The sequence below is a fragment of the Carcharodon carcharias genome, chromosome 6 (genome assembly GCF_017639515.1).
Source record: "Carcharodon carcharias isolate sCarCar2 chromosome 6, sCarCar2.pri, whole genome shotgun sequence".
NCBI lineage: Eukaryota > Metazoa > Chordata > Chondrichthyes > Lamniformes > Lamnidae > Carcharodon > Carcharodon carcharias.
Genome location: NC_054472.1, coordinates 82633548 through 82651666, shown reverse-complemented (window position 1 = coordinate 82651666; position 18119 = coordinate 82633548). Strand labels below are relative to the sequence as shown.

General features: G+C 41.9%; 1 protein-coding gene across 1 annotated transcript; it reads right to left on the bottom strand.

The window, feature by feature from the left end:
• Positions 1-2040: 2040 nt before the first annotated feature.
• Positions 2041-4807, bottom strand: LOC121279287 (transcription factor 21). The gene is made up of 2 exons (XM_041190413.1): positions 4370-4807; positions 2041-2127 (listed from the first exon to the last, which is right to left on the bottom strand). The coding sequence occupies exons 1-2, from the start codon at positions 4805-4807 to the stop codon at positions 2041-2043; spliced, it is 525 nt and encodes a 174-aa protein (XP_041046347.1).
• Positions 4808-18119: the final 13312 nt, after the last annotated feature.

The window sequence follows — 18119 nt, the reverse complement described above, 5'->3', positions numbered from 1 at the left end:
GCTCGAGTGTTAAGTGGCTGCTAGCAGGAATTCTGCCTCTCACCTGGGAGGAAGTCCTGCCTTAGAGAGCTGCTGGCCAATCTGATTGGACTGCGGCTCTCCAGGACCTGTAGCAACAAGAGCTGCAGTGGACTGGTGAGGAAATGCATGAGATAGCCTGAAAATAAGTCCGGGCATCAGAGGCCCATGTAAGTATAAAGGGCCCCAGAGTGGGAAGGGTAGTGAAGGCCTGGAGGGGGAGGGGGGGCGATGGGCCACAAAGGGGGAAATTGGGTCTCAGGTAAGATGCTGAGTGGGGGGACGGAGGTCCGGAGGCCACCGGACCTTAAGGGAAAGGTGCCTGACTTCAGAAGGTGGCTTCAGATAGAGGCACCCCCACTCCCCCCTCACTTCCCACCTGGGAACTCCATTGATTTTCAGGTTACTCCCCACACAACTTCAATACCCCTGCCAGTCTGAAAACAGGCTTCCTACCCCAGCATAAAATCGGTGTGCAGTCAGGGTGGACAGGAACCCAGAGAGAATCCCGTCCCTTCAATTTCACACTCCCCCACCTAAAAACCCACAGGTGGAAAAGTGCAAAATTCAGGCCATTGTATCTGTTGAACCAACTTCACAGTTACTTATTTGCCCATTTCCTGTGGTAATAATGGAGTATAAGGGAACAGGGGTGCAAGGCCACATACCATAGTGTGGTGATGCCCTCAAAGACAATCCTAAAGTTCATTCCCAGGATATGGAAGTCATTAGCAAAGGTGGCATTTAATGCCCAACCCTAGCTAAAGTTAAGAAGATAATTGTGAGCTGCCTTCTCACACCACTGCAAGCCTTATGGTGAATGTTCTTTCTCACAGCTGTTTGGTAGAGAGTTTCAGGATTTTAGCCCAGTGACAATGAAGGGCTAATGATATAAGGCCATATTGGGATGGGGCAACACTTGGTGGGGAACATGGAAAAGATGGTATTCCCATGCATCGGCTAACCTTGTTCTTCTAGATTGTGGATGTCGGGGATTTGGAAGGTGCTGTGGGAGAAGGCTTAGCAAGTTGCTGCAGTGCATCCTGTAGATAATACAGTGCAGCTTTGGTACTACTTTTATCATCAAAAAAAGTTCTCAAAACCCAACTATATCTATATATACAAAACTAGAAATAATCAGTCAAGTTTCAAAGATGAAAGGTAGGTCCACCAATTGGAGCCACCTTAGTTAAGAAGAAACCAGGGACTAAACGTTTGGAGTTCCTGGTACATAGGTTAAAAATTCCACTGGAATTTAGAAATTACTGGGAACAACTTTAAATGCATTGCTCTTTCTTAATATAAAATCTTCCAGGAACAAACATTTTGATGTTAAACATGTAAAGTGCTATTGTTTCCGCTTATAAAAGTATTTTTCAAATAAAACTACAGCGAAAATCGTTTTTATAAAAAAAATCCAAACTGTACATTTTAAAGAATAAACGATAACCATAGGAAATAAGATTAAAAAAACGCGTGAGCGACACGCAAAATACACATTTGTAACAAAACATCCACCCTGCAACATACAAGATTACAAAAATAACTCTGCAATACTGTTGGAAAGAGGCTTGTTCTTCCTCCTACTTGATGTGGTCATTATTTCACGACTGATATATCGCTAGATAATACTGCCAGTTTTCTAAATTATTATTGCTTTAATACTGGATGTGATTTCAGTGCGTGGAGGGTAACTTGCTGGTGTCTGATCCCATGCTGTACGGTAACGAGCATATTGCGTCCATTGTACATCTTCTACTGACCAATCATCTGGGAGATCCTGTTGCGGCAGCCATACAGTGCATCTTTTTCTACTCTCTCACCCACTCTAGGCATGTTGCCGCGAGTAAGGGCTTTGTCCTGCAAAGCATGCAGTTAAAACACAAACACTTTAAAAACAAAAGAAGCGTGATGGGCTGCTGACGCCTCCTTTTGGGATAAGGCACATTATCCGTCTGGCGAAGCGCTACCACGCAGAAACCTGCTCCTGGAGGAGGTTGAAGTGGGAGCTGGCTGGTACTGCTAGGCTGTAGTCCCACACAGCCTGGACGTGGCCGACAGGTCTTTGCTGTCTACATCTGATCTTCCCGAAACCACGAAAGGCCAAGTCTGAAATTTGAAACAAAAAAGGTCAGAATAATAATACACTGGCCCTAATGACATAGAGAGGAACAATTTATGTCCGCAAACGCTTTGTATAAATTAGGAAATAGTATGTGCCTTTCCAAAATTTTACTTCACATTTTGAACTCATTTTAATCAATTCTGCATCAAATGGTGCAGTTCCACTCGAATAAAAAGGAGCACAGGTCAAGTTATACAGAAAATCGATACATCACGCAGTAAACTTAAAACAAAAAGGGATTACCAAAACTGAGGTGCCAGACAAGAGCTGCCATACAGCGGCAGTTTTGAATTGTGAGGCTGACGTTTGGCAAATGGACCAACAACGAGAAAAGGATGTTGCGATTTCCATACCGATTCATAGATCCTAAGATAATTAAATTTAAAGTACGAATCGTTTCTTGGCTATATAGAGTTGCACGGCTGGAAATATAACAAAGCATTTGTTAAAGATTTCTTGTAAGTAATCAAACCTGCCAGGCGATCAGTTAAATGTTCTCCAGAATAAAAGGCTAGAAGTGAGCTATTTTCCTTTCAACGGAGTTTTAAATCTTTTATTTTGAGTCGCAACATTTCTGTAATTCTCTGTATTTTGAGGTTGATCGTTCGAAGGCAATTTTTAAAAGCTTGCTCCTTATAATGAAACCCGACCCAGTGTGAGACTCAAGAGAGAAACTCTTCCTGAAAAGCTTTCAAGAAATGCTGTCTTGTAGGATTTAATATTTTCAGCAGCGTTATTCCTTTGCCCTAATATTACATGACTTGAAGAAATTTTCAGAGAAATCTTCTCAATACCCCAGCTTCCTCTAAGCATCCCAATTTAATCGGAATGCAATAACTGTTTTTCTCTACTAGTTCCAAAAGAATGTCGATCCTTTAAGATTCGTACTTAAAACATGCAACAGCCCCGCTCAATCCCACTGTTACTACCCCTGAGACTGGCTCAGCTATAACCGTACAGAAGACAGTTATTCAGTATGCAAGAAATGTATATAGATTTAAAATGCAACATCCAATGGAATTAGCTCACAAAATAAACATTTTTAGAAATTAATGAGTATTTATATAGATGGAAAACAAAGGTAAGTTAGAAATTATTTGGAAGTTGAACAACATTAAACCCCCCACCCCCCCCCCACACCCCCGCCCCCCCCATCTAAAGAAAAGCACAAAAACTTTAAAAAAATAACTGTTACCGTGGCAAGCTATATAAATAGTAACTATCATAAGATAAATCATTTGACCATTTTCGTTTTAATAGTTACCATTTTTGAGTTGACAACTGGCGAAATCTGTCGCCAGATAATAAGGCGATACAAGACATCTCCAGATCTAGGAGACATAATGATCACACCTTATACACAAACTATGTTATCTGCATGATATCTGTCAATGAAGCCTGACTTTTCTTCAGATTTTCCTACAGAGAGAATTACTTACATATTGGTCACTGATGCATTGGCAAAACATTCAAGCGGCTGTCTACCTTTCTGTTTTCTCGAGTTTTGTGGAAAGATGAAGTTTGTGCGGGAGAGCTCTGATTTGTTTCATAACATTGCACAATAACTTAGAAATATCGCCTTATATCTAAACGTTCCTATAAACACCTCCCGTGTGTGCGTGTGTTGGGGAGAGATCGTGAAATGTGCAACTAATATCATGTTATGTATGTTACAAAGCTGATTTTTGGAATCTTGTTAACAGATTTATACGTACTTTATTTTTGTTTAGATTCTAAAAGTATGATGCAGCTAGTAAAGATGCACCTGTCTGTTTTCTAAGATTGTCATCAGCTAAGAATATATGGCGATTGGTCAGTTGAGTTCCCTCTATGTGGTGGAATGCAGAAGCTCAGAATCAGACAGCACAGGAGCAGGTCTGGCACATATTAATTTATGCGAAGTTATTTATTAGAATAGCACTTATATATTGTATAACATAAAATAATCAGTTTCCTTGCAATGTAGAAAATCTACGTCTAAAGGTACACTTATGTTGTAGCTCATTAATAACATAGCCTGATATTGATTTAACATTTGTCCTGTTGTAAACGTTCTAAACTGCCGTGATTTAGCAGTACTTTTAATAAAAGAAAATATGAATGCACATTGAACACTATAACACCCCCATGTTAATCTTAAATACGATTTACACTTTATGCATTAAAGTCATTATGAAATTGGATTCCCTATAGTTACTGGTTTATGTAACATCCGCATTTTCTTACCAGATTCACAGGATGGACGTATCCGTTTTCATATTTATCATTTGCTAAGATTTGCCTTAAATGTGCGATGTAGCTCGCTGCCAGTCTGAGGGTGTCAAGTTTGGAGAGTTTGGTATCTGAAGGCACCCAAGGAAGGCTGGTTTTTAATCTGGAGAAGGCTTTGCTCAGGACTCTCATCCTAGCTCTCTCCCTGGCGTTGGCAGCGTTCCTCTGTGATTGTTTCCCTTCTTTGCCCAGCTTGGGCAGTTGCTTTTTCCTAACACTCCCTCGCCTCTTTCTCTTGGAGCCGCACTCAGAGCTCGATTCATCAGTGTTTTCAGCCGAGACGTAGAATTCCGTGTCGTTCGACTCGTGTTTGAAACCGTTACATTGAAGATGGAGCGCCTGTAATTCCATTTCCCGTATGTCCTCAGTGTCACTGACAGATCCAGTAGACATGGCACCAATCCGCTGGAAAACTGGAACCTCAAGTGAAAAAGGCTTCCTCCACAAATTTATTAAATACCAAAAACATACGCAAAAAGTTCCTTTGTCGGAAAAAGAAACCCCACCTCCAGTGGCTTTGACGGCTTCTAATGTCACTTTTAAACAGGAAGTATCTGCTCTATGTGGATCTAACCATTCAAGGACGGGATTAACAAACACTAACGCTGACAATCATATCCCACAAGTAAGGACACGGAAAAATAGTTTTTTTTGTTTTATTTATTGTTTCATGTTATGAAAGACCTGTTAAAATATTCCCGTACCTTACATTCACGTCTGCAGTCTGAACTTTCTGTCGGCACCGGGAGGTATCCGTCCTCAGTGGTATATTCCATCTGAGCTGAGATTTGAGTTGGAAGCCTTCAATCAATCAGCTTAAAGCGGTGTAATTAAACGGCTCATTCATTTAACGAAGATCTGGGCGTTACTGCTACCATTAAGAAAAAACAGACAACCCCTTCTTCGTGTGTTTTCTAATCATCTGTAAAGTGTGTGGATAAATAAAGATACCTCAGCAAGTAAATGGAACACCAGGAGCAATAGAATTTTAATTAATGAAACATATATTTTGTATTAACTATCTTCAATTTCCAGCCGTAAAATTATACTACAAACTCGTACCTGTTCAGCCGTAAACAAGTCAAACTCCATGTGAAGTCTTTGATACTTATCTGTACATCATTTGCTATATTTTCCATGAGTAACGATCGGAGCTTTGATTACCGCCCAGTTATAACGAATTTGGGACAAGATTAATTAAACTCAGAAATGGTTTAACCCTGTAGTTCTTTAATGTAATTCCTCGCTTCGTTGTTGCTTGCATAAACATGTATGTATTGCTGTGGTCTTTGTCTTACTTATCATGTTGTATGATGCTTACACATTTCGCTTACATTTTTTCAGTGTTAACTTACGTCTCTACAATGCTAAAGACAAGATTGAGAAATTATCACCAAACTCATTTGGCTTCTGTCACACGATAGATTATGACTTATAAGTGATTAGCACTCTATTTAAAATGCTTGATACATATCTGTTGCTTGTTTGCGCACTCTTACTATATAGAAATAAAAAATGCATCTAATTGAATGCGAGGAAGGTGGATATCGTACGCTTTGTATCGTCATGTTTTACGCGTTGCAAGATACTTTCTTGTCAAAATATATGATATTTATTTCTGAAGATTTGAAAATGTTGGCTGAGCCCTGATTGTTTGTGCAGGTGTGTTCTGAAGTGATCTCTTCCTGGAGATTTATGGCAGAATTGATTGATCTTGTAAACAGTTGTAGAGATCCTATCGAGTCCAGAACGAATTCAGGTCTTACTTTCGTATCTTGGGCTTTCTTCAATAATCGGGCCGCTGGGACACTTCAGGAAAGAAGTGGACTTTGGCCACATCTCTGGCGGCGAACGGAACTGAAGAGTGTCATCACAGCGATCTGTCAGAGGAGAGAGAACAAGTCACTTCAATAAATCACCGTGTGGAAATGGGAAACTCATTTTTTTCCCTCAAAGGGGATCCTTAAGACATCCTATTTGTTTTTAAGTAGTAAACCTTTCTGACCCAATAGTCGAAAACGAGATAATATCCGGATAATTTATAATTTTTATGACAACAGACATATTGGATTGTGCTGTATGTGGGTCAGCTACGTTTACAAAATGAATTATTATCTCATTTTTAAAATCGCCAATTAACAACTACACCATGAAAAATAATGAATCCGAAAAAAATCCCACGTACGGTAATTATAATTCATCCAGTGTCTTATATAAACAAGGCTTCTTATAGAACACGGCCTATGTGGACTTGCACGAATGAAATAAGCCATACAATCCACCGCTATGTATGTGCACACAAAGGTAAAACGAATCAAATTCATTACAATTTATTTCATTAGGTACTTATCGCCAATAGAGTTTTTTCTCAGGTGCACGACTACATTTGATGGTGAACATATTTTTCTGCATGAACATTTTGCCTGGAAAGGGCAGAGATTAAAACATCAGAAATTGCGAATACTCCGAAGCAAACATGAGTGGGAACTCTCCATTGACTAAAGAAATCAAGCCTAAGTGAATGGCTTAATATGGCAAAATGCTCGATGCTGCTTCTGCCCCACGTTTTTCAGATTCAGTTACATCTACCGAGACAAAGTCTTAAGAAAGCAGAAAATCGATTGGCTCCAGGTCTCCAGTGGGGTCAAGCTTGCTTTTCTAGGGACATAGGTATTGATAAATACTCTAGAGGCTAACTTCTAAACAAACTGCAGCTCTTCACTAATTATATCCAAGCACTACACGTGGACCTAAAACATGTTCCCGTCGTCAATTCCAATACATCAATCTATTACAGATTATACATTAAACCGTTAAATAAATGATAGCAACACCGTTACTCCATTTCTACCATAAAATTGCATTAAGCCAGAAATACTTTGAAAGAATATACAAGGCAAAGAGCATTCTCAACTTTTCAGGATGGTCAGATATCGTGAATAAAAACTTGACCACAAAAAATATTTAACTATAAACGAATTTTGTTATCCCATGTTATGCCAGCGCACTAATATTAACTTTTAGAGAATTGGGCTGTTTGCAGAACTGCAAAGCAATGTTGTTTAACCTCATTGGAAAGGTCTATTTGTGTTTATATCCTTATAGCGTGAAGACCGTATTGTAGTACAGTGCACACGGAAACGCATCAAATAAACTATTCTAGATATAAATGTATAACAAATAAAATGTACTTAAATATGTGCTTCAACAATCCAAAACCATCCCTACCGCCTTGCTCACCCCAGAGTTCTGCATTTTCCTCTTCCAATAATTTCTCCTTAAAAACGGTGTGCCTGAGTCTCTCCCTGTGACCGCCGTTCAGGGCTCGAGCAACCGTCTGTGTGAAAAAAATTGCTAATATTTTACATATTAGCTATCTTATATCGATAATCATTCCCACCACCCCCCAAAAAGGTCTTCCCCCTTCAGGCTGTCAAACCCTACGGAACTTCATAAACCTCGAAGAAGTCTCCTCGTACACTTCGCTGTTCTCTTGGAAATAGACGCCGTATTACGAATGCGTCTTACCTGGTATCATTCCATAAGACCATAAGACATAGGAGCAGAAATTGGGCCATTCGGCCCATCGAGTCTGCTCCGCCATTCAATCATGGATAATAAGTTTCTCAATCCCATTCTCCCACCTTCTCCCAGTAACCTTTGATCCCCTTACCAATCAAGAACCTATCTATCTCAGTCTTAAATACACTCAATGACCTGGCCTCCACAGCCTTCTGTGGCAATGAATTCCATAGATTCACTACTCTCTGGCTAAAGAAGTTTCTCCTCATCTCTAAAAAGTCTTCCCTTTACTCTGGAGCTGTGCCCTCAGGTCCTAGTCTCTCCCACTAATGGAAACATCTTCCCCACATCCACTCTATCCAGGCCTTTCAGTATTCTGTTAAGTTTCAATCAGATCCCCCTCATCCTTCTAAGCTCCATCGAGTATAGACCCAGGGTCCTCAAACGTTCCTCATATGTTAAGCCTTTCATTCCTGGGATCATTCTCGTGAACCTCCTCTGGACCCTCTCCAGGGCCAGCACATTCTTCCTGAGATACGGGGCCCAAAATTGCTCACAATATTCTAAATGTGGTCTGACCAGAGCCTTATAAAGCCTCAGCAGCACATCCCTGCTTTTATATTCTAGTCCTCTCGAAATAAATGCCAACATTGCATTTGCCTTCCTAACTACTGACTCAACCTGCAACTTAACCTTAAGAGAATCCTGGACTGGGACTCCCAAGTCCCTTTGCACTCCAGACTTCTGAATTCTCTCCCCATTTAGAAAATAGTCTATGCCCCTATTCTTCATACCAAAGTGCATGACCTCACACTTTCCCACATTGTATTCCATCTGCCACTTCTTCGCCCATTCTCTTAACCTGTCCAAATCCTTCTGCAGCCTCCCCACCTCCTCAATACTACCTGTCCCTCCACCTATCTTTGTATCATCTGCAAACGTAGCCAGGATGCCCTCAGTTCCTTCATCTAGATCATCAATGTATAAAGTGAAAAGTTGCGGTCCCAACACTGACCCCTGCAGAACTCCACTAGTCACCGGCCGCCATCCTGAGAAGGACCTCCTTATCCCCTCTCTCTGCCTCCTGCCAGACAACCAATCTTCTATCCATGCTAGTACCTTGCCTCTACCACCATGGGCTCTTATCTTACTGAACAGCCTCCTGTGCGGCACCTTGTCAAAGGCTTTCTGGAAGTCCAAGTAGATAACATCCATTGGCTCTCCTTTGTTTAACCTACTTGTTACCTCCTCAAAGAGTTTTAACAGATTTGTCAGGCATGACCTCCCCTTGATGAAACCATGCTGACTTTGCACGATTTAACCATGCACTTCCAAGTATTCTGAAATCTCATCCTTAATAATGGACTCTAAAATCTTACCAACGACCGAGGTCAGGCTAATCGGCCTGTAATTTCCCGTCTTTTGCCTCACTCCCTTCTTAATTAGGGGGTTACATTAGCGATTTTCCAGTCTTTCAGGACCTTTCCTGACTCAAGTGATTCCTGAAAGATCACCACTAATGCCTCCACTATCTCTTCAGCTATCTCCTTCAGAACTCTGGGGTGTAATCCATCTGGTCCAGGTGATTTATCCACTTTCAGACCTTTCAGTTTTCCTAGCACCTTCTCCTTGGTAATGGCCACCATACTCACTTCCCCCCAACCCCCTCTTGAAGTTTGGGGATGTCACTCATGTCTTCCACTGTGAAGACTGACGCAAAGTACCTATTCAGTTCCTCCCCATTTCTTTGTTCCCCACTACTACATCTCCAGCGTCATTTTCCAGCGGCCCAATGTCCACTTCTATCCTGCGTTGAAACTAGACACATGGTTATAGTTGTAATCTGTGTACATGTATAAGGAGAACAGTATAAGGGTAAATTATATGTTATCATTATACCAAATGTATGTAAAATATTATCATGGAGGTTTATTTTGAATTGACTGTGTTGTGTTCAGTTAAACGTTGCCCTGCTTTCCCAAAATGTTGCAATTGCTCAGAAAATTACGCTAAGCCTTAATAAAATACTCTAACTTTATGGGTTTTTTTTCATTCTACGACCAAATAAGGCCATAACAATGGTGATATTTCACATAACGTTTGAAGATACTGAGTATTACTTTTGACAAAAATCGATTAGGGAAGCTAAGTGGCAGGAACACGGAACATTACAGTGTGCAGCCGTGCTGCTTCGTAAATATGGCAGAAGGGGAAAGCGAACAAGGGAAAGAGAAAGGAACATCTTATCATAATGCACAAATTGTTGGGCGAAATGCTGGAGAAAGTTAATTCTATTGGCATTAAATGTGGCTCGCATTGAAAAATTAACCAACTATTCTTCTAACAAAACACTGGTGTCGCCAATTACGTGTTTATTGGTGTGAGGATGTGTGTTCCAGAGCGAAACCGAGTAACAGAACGTTCAGCTTCCAATACTGTTAGACCATGTGCAAACTCGGATAAGCTATCAGATTCAAATTGGTTTTCAGCAACCTGCGACATTCTCCGGGCTTTCAGTCACTGGGATTGCTATCTAACTACCCAGTCATCTGCCAATTGTTAATCTCTGCCTGTAGATTTAGTTACAATGAGGTAAAACATTCCTTAAGTGTTTAATGGCCTTTAATGGCCTTTACTATTGCTTATCACTTCCGTCCTATGCGTTTTATTTAAGGGCATGATTTTTCTAAACTGCGTCACCTATGTTTTACATGCAAATCATTTTGCGGATGCCTGGTATCGTTAGTTCAGATTTGCCTGGAAATATTTGAACGCTACCGGAATGGCTTTCATTGAAGCTCATCTGTTAAGCGGCCTCTTGTTACAAACGAGTCCGTCATGTGGAGCATTGGAACGGGAGGGGTGGAGAAACATTTTTAAGAGATGCCCTTTATTACTCACGGTGCTATCTAACCAGTCAGGGACCCCAAGAAATAAAGAACCTGCAGAGTTCTGAATCATTCGCAACCTCAAAGATGCACCCACACCCTTCCAAAAACCCAAGTGCACAGCACTCATCCGCAGAGGAGAGCAATGAGAGAGTGAGGGCAGAAGCTGTCCCTGTACCAGAGGGAAAATAAAATGTACACTGAAAAAATGTTAACTATTTCTATAAATACTGCCCCCATTTTAAGTTTGAAGGCCGTTGACCTTAGTTACATTTTTCAAGATATGCAATCCAAAATTTAACTTAACGATCACTCTGTACAGTGATATGTTCATTCTTTCCCCTGAATCGTCACTGATTTCTATTGATGCCGTACAACTAGATCTCGGAAGGGTGGATAATAACCGAAGGTTTTTCGTTCGGATATTGAAATGCTTTAGTATAGAAGTACATTTATACTGAAGACGTTAATAAAGCCAAATAAATCCTTATAGCCATTAGAGATTAAAATCCCAGACTATCTGAAACAGTTTGAAAATACCATGTTCAGAAATTGACGTCTCTTTATCTTTTAAAGGCACAGCCCGTTCTCTGACTTCGAAAGCTGTTTTGAAGTAAGACATGGTTTAACACTTTGCTGTATCAAAATGGCAGATGCAAAACACTATATTGCTGATGATGCCACATTTGGGGTTTGACAAATTTTGACCAGAAGACCTACCAAAGGAGGCAGATAGCCTAACGGGGTGTCAAATGCAGTTCATTGTGGTAAATTGTGAAATACAGAGTTGTATTCTGGAAGTGAAAACAGGGAAAGGGAGTACTGCTTAAATGGTATGTTTTTTTTTCTTTCATGTGATGTGGGCATAGCTGGCTAGGCCAGCATTTTTGCCAACCCCTAAATGCCCCTGAGACGGTGGTGGTGAGCTGTCTCCTTGAACCGTTACAGTCCATGTGGTGTAGGTACACCCACAGTGCTGTTAGGGAGGGAGTTCCAGGATTTTGATCCAGCAACTGAAGGATTGGCAATATAGTTCCAAGTCAGGATGGTGTGTGGCTTAGAGGGAACTTGCAGGTGGTGGTATTCCCATGTATCTGCTACCCTGTCCTTCTACGTGGTAGAGGTTATGGGTTTGGAAGGTGCTGCCTAAGGAGCCTTGGTGAATTCCTGCAATGTATCTTGTAGATGCTACACACTGCTGCTGTTGTGCGTCAGTGGTGGAGGGAGTGGATGTTGGAGGTGGTGGATGAGATGCCAATAAAGCGGCTGCTTTATCCTGGATGGTGTTGAGCTTCTTGAGTGTTGTTGGAGCTACACTCATCCAGGCAAGTGGGGAGTATTCTATCACACTCCTGACTTGTGCCCTGTAGATGGTGGATAGGGTTTGGGGAATCAGCAGGTGAGTTACTTTCCGCAGTCTCTGATCTGCCTGCTCTTGTAGCCACAGTATTTATATGACTGGTCCCATTCAGTTTCTGCTCAATGGTTACTCCCCAGGATGTTATTGGTGGGGAATTCAGCAATGGTAATGTGATTGAATGTCAAGGGGTGATGGTTAAATTCTCTCTTATCGGAGGTGGTCATTGCCTAGCACTTGCGTGGCACAAAGGTTACTTTCCACTTGCCAGGCCAAACCTGAATGTTGTCCAGGTCTTGCTGCATATGGGCATGGACTCTTTTGGTATCTGAGGAGTCATGAATGGTACTGAACATTGTGCAATCATCAGCAAACATCCCCATTTCTGACCTTATGATGGAAGGAAGGTCATTGATGAAGCAGCTGAAGATGGTTGGGCTGAGGACACTACCCTGAGGAACTCCTGCAGTGATGTCCTGGAGCTGAGATGACTGACCTCCAACAAACACAACCAACTTCCTTTGTGCTAGGTATGACTCCAACCAGTGGAGAGTTTTCCCTCTGATTCCCATTGACCTCAGTTTTGCTAGGGCTCCTTGATGCCACACTTGGTCAAATGTGGCCTTGATGTCAAGGGCAGTCACTCCCGCCTCACCTCTGGAGTTCAGCTCTTTTGTCCATGTTTGAACCAAGGCTGTAATGAGGTCAGGAGCTGAGTGACCCTGGCAGAACCCATACTGGGCGTCAGTAAGCAGGTTATTGCTAAGCAGGTGCTGCTTGATAGCACTATTGATGACACCTTCCATTACTTTATTAATGATGGAGAGAAGACTGATGAGGAGGTAATTGGCTGGGTTGGATTTGTCCTGCTTTCTGTGTACAGGACATATCTGGGCAATTTCCCACATAGCCGGGTTAATGCCAGTGTTGCAGCTGTGCTGGAACAGCTTGGCTAAGTTCTGGAGCACAAACCTTCAGTACTATTGCTGGAATATTGTCAGGGCCCATAGCCTTTGCAGTATCCAGTGCCTTCAGCCGTTGTTTGATATCATGTGGAGTAGATTGAATTGGCTGAAGACTGGCATCTGTGATGCAGGGGACCTCCAGAGGAGCCGAGATGGATCATCCACTCCGTACTTCTGGCTGAAGATTGTTGCAAATGCTTCAGCCTTATATTTTGCACTGATGTGCTGGGCTCCCCCATCATTGAGGATGAGATAATTTGTAGAGCCTCCTCCTCCAGTAAGTTGTTTAATTGTCCACCACCATTCACGACTAGATGTGGCAGGACTGCAGAGTTTAGATGTGATCCGTTGATGTGGGATCGCTGAGCTCTGTCTATCAATTGCTGCTTATGCTGTTTGGCCTGCAAGTAGTCCCATGTAGCTTCACCAGGTTGACACCTCATTTTCAGGCATACTTGGTATGCCCTCCTACACTCTTCATTTGAACCAGGGTTGATCCCCTGGCTTGATGGTAATGGTAGAGTGGGGGATATGCTGGGCCATGAGGTTACAGATTGTGTTCGAGTACAATTGTGCTGTTGCTGATAGCCCACAGCGCCTCATGGATGCCCAGTCTTGATCTGCTGGATCTGTTGGAAATCTAGCCCATTCAGCACAGTGGTCATGCCACACAACAGGATGAGGGTATCCTCGAAGTGAATTGGTCATTCCTACTGATACTGCCATGGATAGATACACCTGCGGTAGGCGGGTTGGTGAGGATAAGGTCAAGTATGTTTTTTTCTCTTATTGGTTCCCTCACCACCTGCCACAGACTCAGTCTAGCAGCTATGTCATTTAGGACTCGGCAAGCTCAGTCAGTATTGATGCTACCGAGCCACTCAATGGACATTGAAGTCCCCCACCCAGAGTACATTTGGTGCTCTTGCCACCCTCAGTGCTGCCTCCAAGTGATCTTCAACATGGAGGAGCACTAATTCATCAGCTGAGGGAGGGCAGTGCGTGGTAATCAGCAGGAGGTTTCCTTGCCCATGTTTAACCTGATGCCATGAGACTTCATGGGGTCCGGGGTTGATATTGAGGACTCCCAGGGCAACCCCCTCTCGACTGTATACCACTGTGCCACCACCTCTGCTGGGTCTGTGCTGCTGGTGGGACAGGACACACCCAGGGATGGCAATGGTGGAGTCTGGGACATTATCTGTATGGTATGATTCTGTGAGGATGACTATGTCAGGTTGATGCTTGACTAGTCTGTGGGACAGCTCTCACAATTTTGGCACTAGCCCCCAGATGTTGGTAAGAAGGACATTGCAGGGTTGACAGGGCTGAGATTGCTGTTGTCGTTTCTGGTGCCTAGGTTGATGCCATGTGGTCCATCCAGTTTCATTCCTATTTTGTGACTTTGTAGCAGTTTGATGCAACTGAGTGGCTGGTAGGTCATTTCAGAGGGCATTTAAGAGTCAACCACATTGCTGTTGGTCTGGAGTCACATGTAGGCCAAACCAGATAAGGATGACAGATTTCCTTCCCTAAAGGACATTAGTGAGCCAGATGGGTTTTTACAACAGTCAACAATGGTCTCATGGTCATCAGTAGACTTTTAATTCCAGATTTTTATTGAATTCAAATTCCACCATTTGCCATGGTGGGATTTGAACCTGGATGCCCAGAGCATTACTCTGGGTCCCTGGATTACTAGTCCAGCGACAATACCACTATGCTATCGCCTCCCCAAAAACCATAAAAAAGGAAGAAAAAACAAAATCTTTGATATTGTGCTTAGAGGTATGGAATACAAAGTCAAGGAGGTGATAGCAAATTCATACAAGATCTGAGTTAGCTGCAGTTTTTGAACACTTCATTAAAGAAAGAGATAAGTACCAATGTCCCCCTTTTGTACTCCAAGTTACAATCTCACCACTTCCATTCTCTGTTTTTACTTCCAGAATCTAAAACTGCATTTCACAAGTTACCACACTGAACTTCATTTGCCTCCCTTTTAGCCTACCCACCTCCTGCAGATTTTGGACACCTCATTAAAGGAAGAAGATAAAACCAATTGAAAAGGTATAGTGTAGTTCACTATTACATTGCCAGCGAGATTTTTTTTTAGGTTGAAAAATCCAGCATAAGAATTCAATTATCAATAGGTTAATCTGTGGTCAACTGTTCCCATTAGTCAGCAAGCTCAGGACAAATTTGAATTGAACACAAAAAAGAATGAAAGGGGAACTTAAGAGGACTTTACGCAGGAAACAACTAGAATGTGGTATTATCTGCACAAACTAATTTTGAAGAAGGATCCATAAATCTGTTTAAAAGCAGCTTAAAAATAAACAATGCTTGAGAGATTAGGAGTGCAAAGGAGAGTGGGATTTGATTAGGTGGCTTACATAGAGAAGAACACTTTAATTCTAAAAGTACAGAATAGGACAAACAAAGAGGCTATATCTGATTTGTAAATGGACAATCAGAGAGAGCCACTGGCCTGCAGTGTAGAACAGAAGTAATTTGGGTACACTCACATCAAGCCCTTGGCCTGAAATTGTTTATTAATACCTGTTATCAGCTTTCAGGTAAAGGAGCTCATTAAGATCTGGCATCAGTCTCTGTTGCTATTCATGATATTGAATCACCAGGGCTCTTGCATAGTGGTGATACTAAAACTGAACATGGGAAAATGGATGCAAAAATGGTCCTGGGTTTAATGATATTCATTTTAGTCTGCTGAAATAAATATCTGATATATTGAACAGAACACTAAGATGTGGAAATGTTCCCATGGATTGAAAGTGACCCGTGCTGTATCTACCATATCAGTGCTGGGTAGGTTGTGCTTACAAAATCTAGGCTTACATTTCATCACAGTATGGAGGAAGCAGTGCAATGATGGGTGAGATGTTAACTGGTGGCCCCATATGGCCTCACATGGACAGAAAGGATCCTATGGCACCATTCAAAGAACAGGAAACTTCTGGCATTTATCCCTCAAATAAAATCACTAGAGAAACAGATTATCATTGATTTTGAGGGAACTTTCTGTGCTAAAATTAACTGTTTCCTACATGATAGCCAAGTGGTTATAGTACTGGGTTTGTCAACCCCAAGATCAAGAGTTCAAATCTCACAATGGCAAACTATGAAACAATGTAACTTCATCTGAATAGGAACGGATGGAAATGTGTTTGTACTCAAAAGGGTTACACTACCTTACCCTCATTCCAAGAGAAGGTGACATATGACCTTTGAAGGAAAGAGGTTTAGAAAGCAAATGACAGTGACTATACTTCAAAAAGTGCTTCATTAGTTGTGAAGGTCTTGGGATGTCCTAAGGTCATTCAAGGTGCTTGTATAAGTGCAAGTCTTTCTTTAAAGTCTATATTTAAGAAGGGCAGTGAATTAGAAAAAGGAAATTATTGGTCAGTAATTTAAGAAATTGTTAGAATTATTAAAGATGTTTGTATGGTAACCTAGAATGAGCAGAGGCTAACATGGCTGGCATGGCTTGAGGACAATATAGCTTCTGGAAGATGAAGTCCTATCTCACCAAAATAAAAGCAAAATATTGCAGAGACGAAATCAGAGCTCTGAAGAAGAATTATGCGGAGTCTAAATGTTAATTGTTTCTCTCTTCAGATGCTGCCTGACCTGCTGAGTTTTTCCAGCATTTTGTGTTTTTATTTCTGGTCCTATCTTACCAGTTTGATTTGAATGTTATAGGGAAGTTACAACACTGCTGGATAATGGGATCCTGGTAGACATTATTAGGATTTCTATCTAGTTGTAATGTTAGGAGACGTTTATTACAATAAACAGTGCTTTGTTGAATGTACACACAAAATAGACATGAGCAAGCATGGACTCCTGCAGTGAAGGATGTGTCCCACACAATATTGCCCTCCTCGCTGCCCCCGCCGCAGACAGCAGCACTCCCAGGGTACAAAAGTTCCTATGACTAAAGTTCTTACACAGAAATATCATTACATCACTGCACCCCTTTTGAAGAAAGAACAATGGGTGTCACTAACAAGTCCACTGTGTCATAATAAGGGCTTTTAAATGAGTCATTAGCTAGAAAGTAACAGTAACATTTTCACTTTCTTAACATATCACATGAACTTCCTAATCAAGCAGTTAACAAAGGTCTAGTTCTCTCTCTAAGGCAACCAGGTAGACCGCTGATGAGGATTCTTCTGCCTCAAGAAGCTAGTTATGTGTTGGCTCGATTAGGTTTCATAGTCTCTATAGTGCACTGGTTTTCTAACAATCTGGCCTCTTGATGTGATTCTCTGTGGGCTCTGGCAATTGTCAGTATCGGACATGTCTGCTTCACCCCTAGTGCCTGGTGGGTCTTGTGGCGTGTCACTAGCTGGTGAAACTTCAGAGCTGACGTCTTCAAAGTCTTCCACATTTGAAGCTTGTCACCTGATAGGTTTCAGATGGCATCTGTTCCAGTGAAGGATGCCCTTCTCCGATTGGATTAGGTAGGAGCTTCGAGTGTCAGCTGGCTGCAGCACCGTAGCTTTGGTAATCCAATGTGGCTCTTCATCTGGCTTCACTGCAACCTCTTCACCAGGACATAGGATGGGCAGCTTTTTAACAGAATGCCGTCTGTTGTAAAAGTGTCTGTAGCGTGCTTTAGTCAAGTCATCAGCTTTCCAGTCTAACTTGAAGTCGGGCCATTTAGGAAACAGGTTTCCTTCTATTGGGGGAACACTAGTTCTGAGCTGTCTGCCAACCATGTGCTGGGATGGACTAAATCTGGTTGCTTGCAATGGAGTAGCTCTGTAGATCAAAAGGACTAGAAATAGGAGTCCTCCCCCATTCCACAGGTCCTTTCATCCACCTCCAGTGTTCTCCCCCCACCTGGACTCCTCCATCTGGCCTCTTACCTGCTCTCAATCTTTTAATTGAGAACTGTCAGTGTGATATTGACCATCTCAAGTTCTCTGCTCCTCTCACCCACTCTA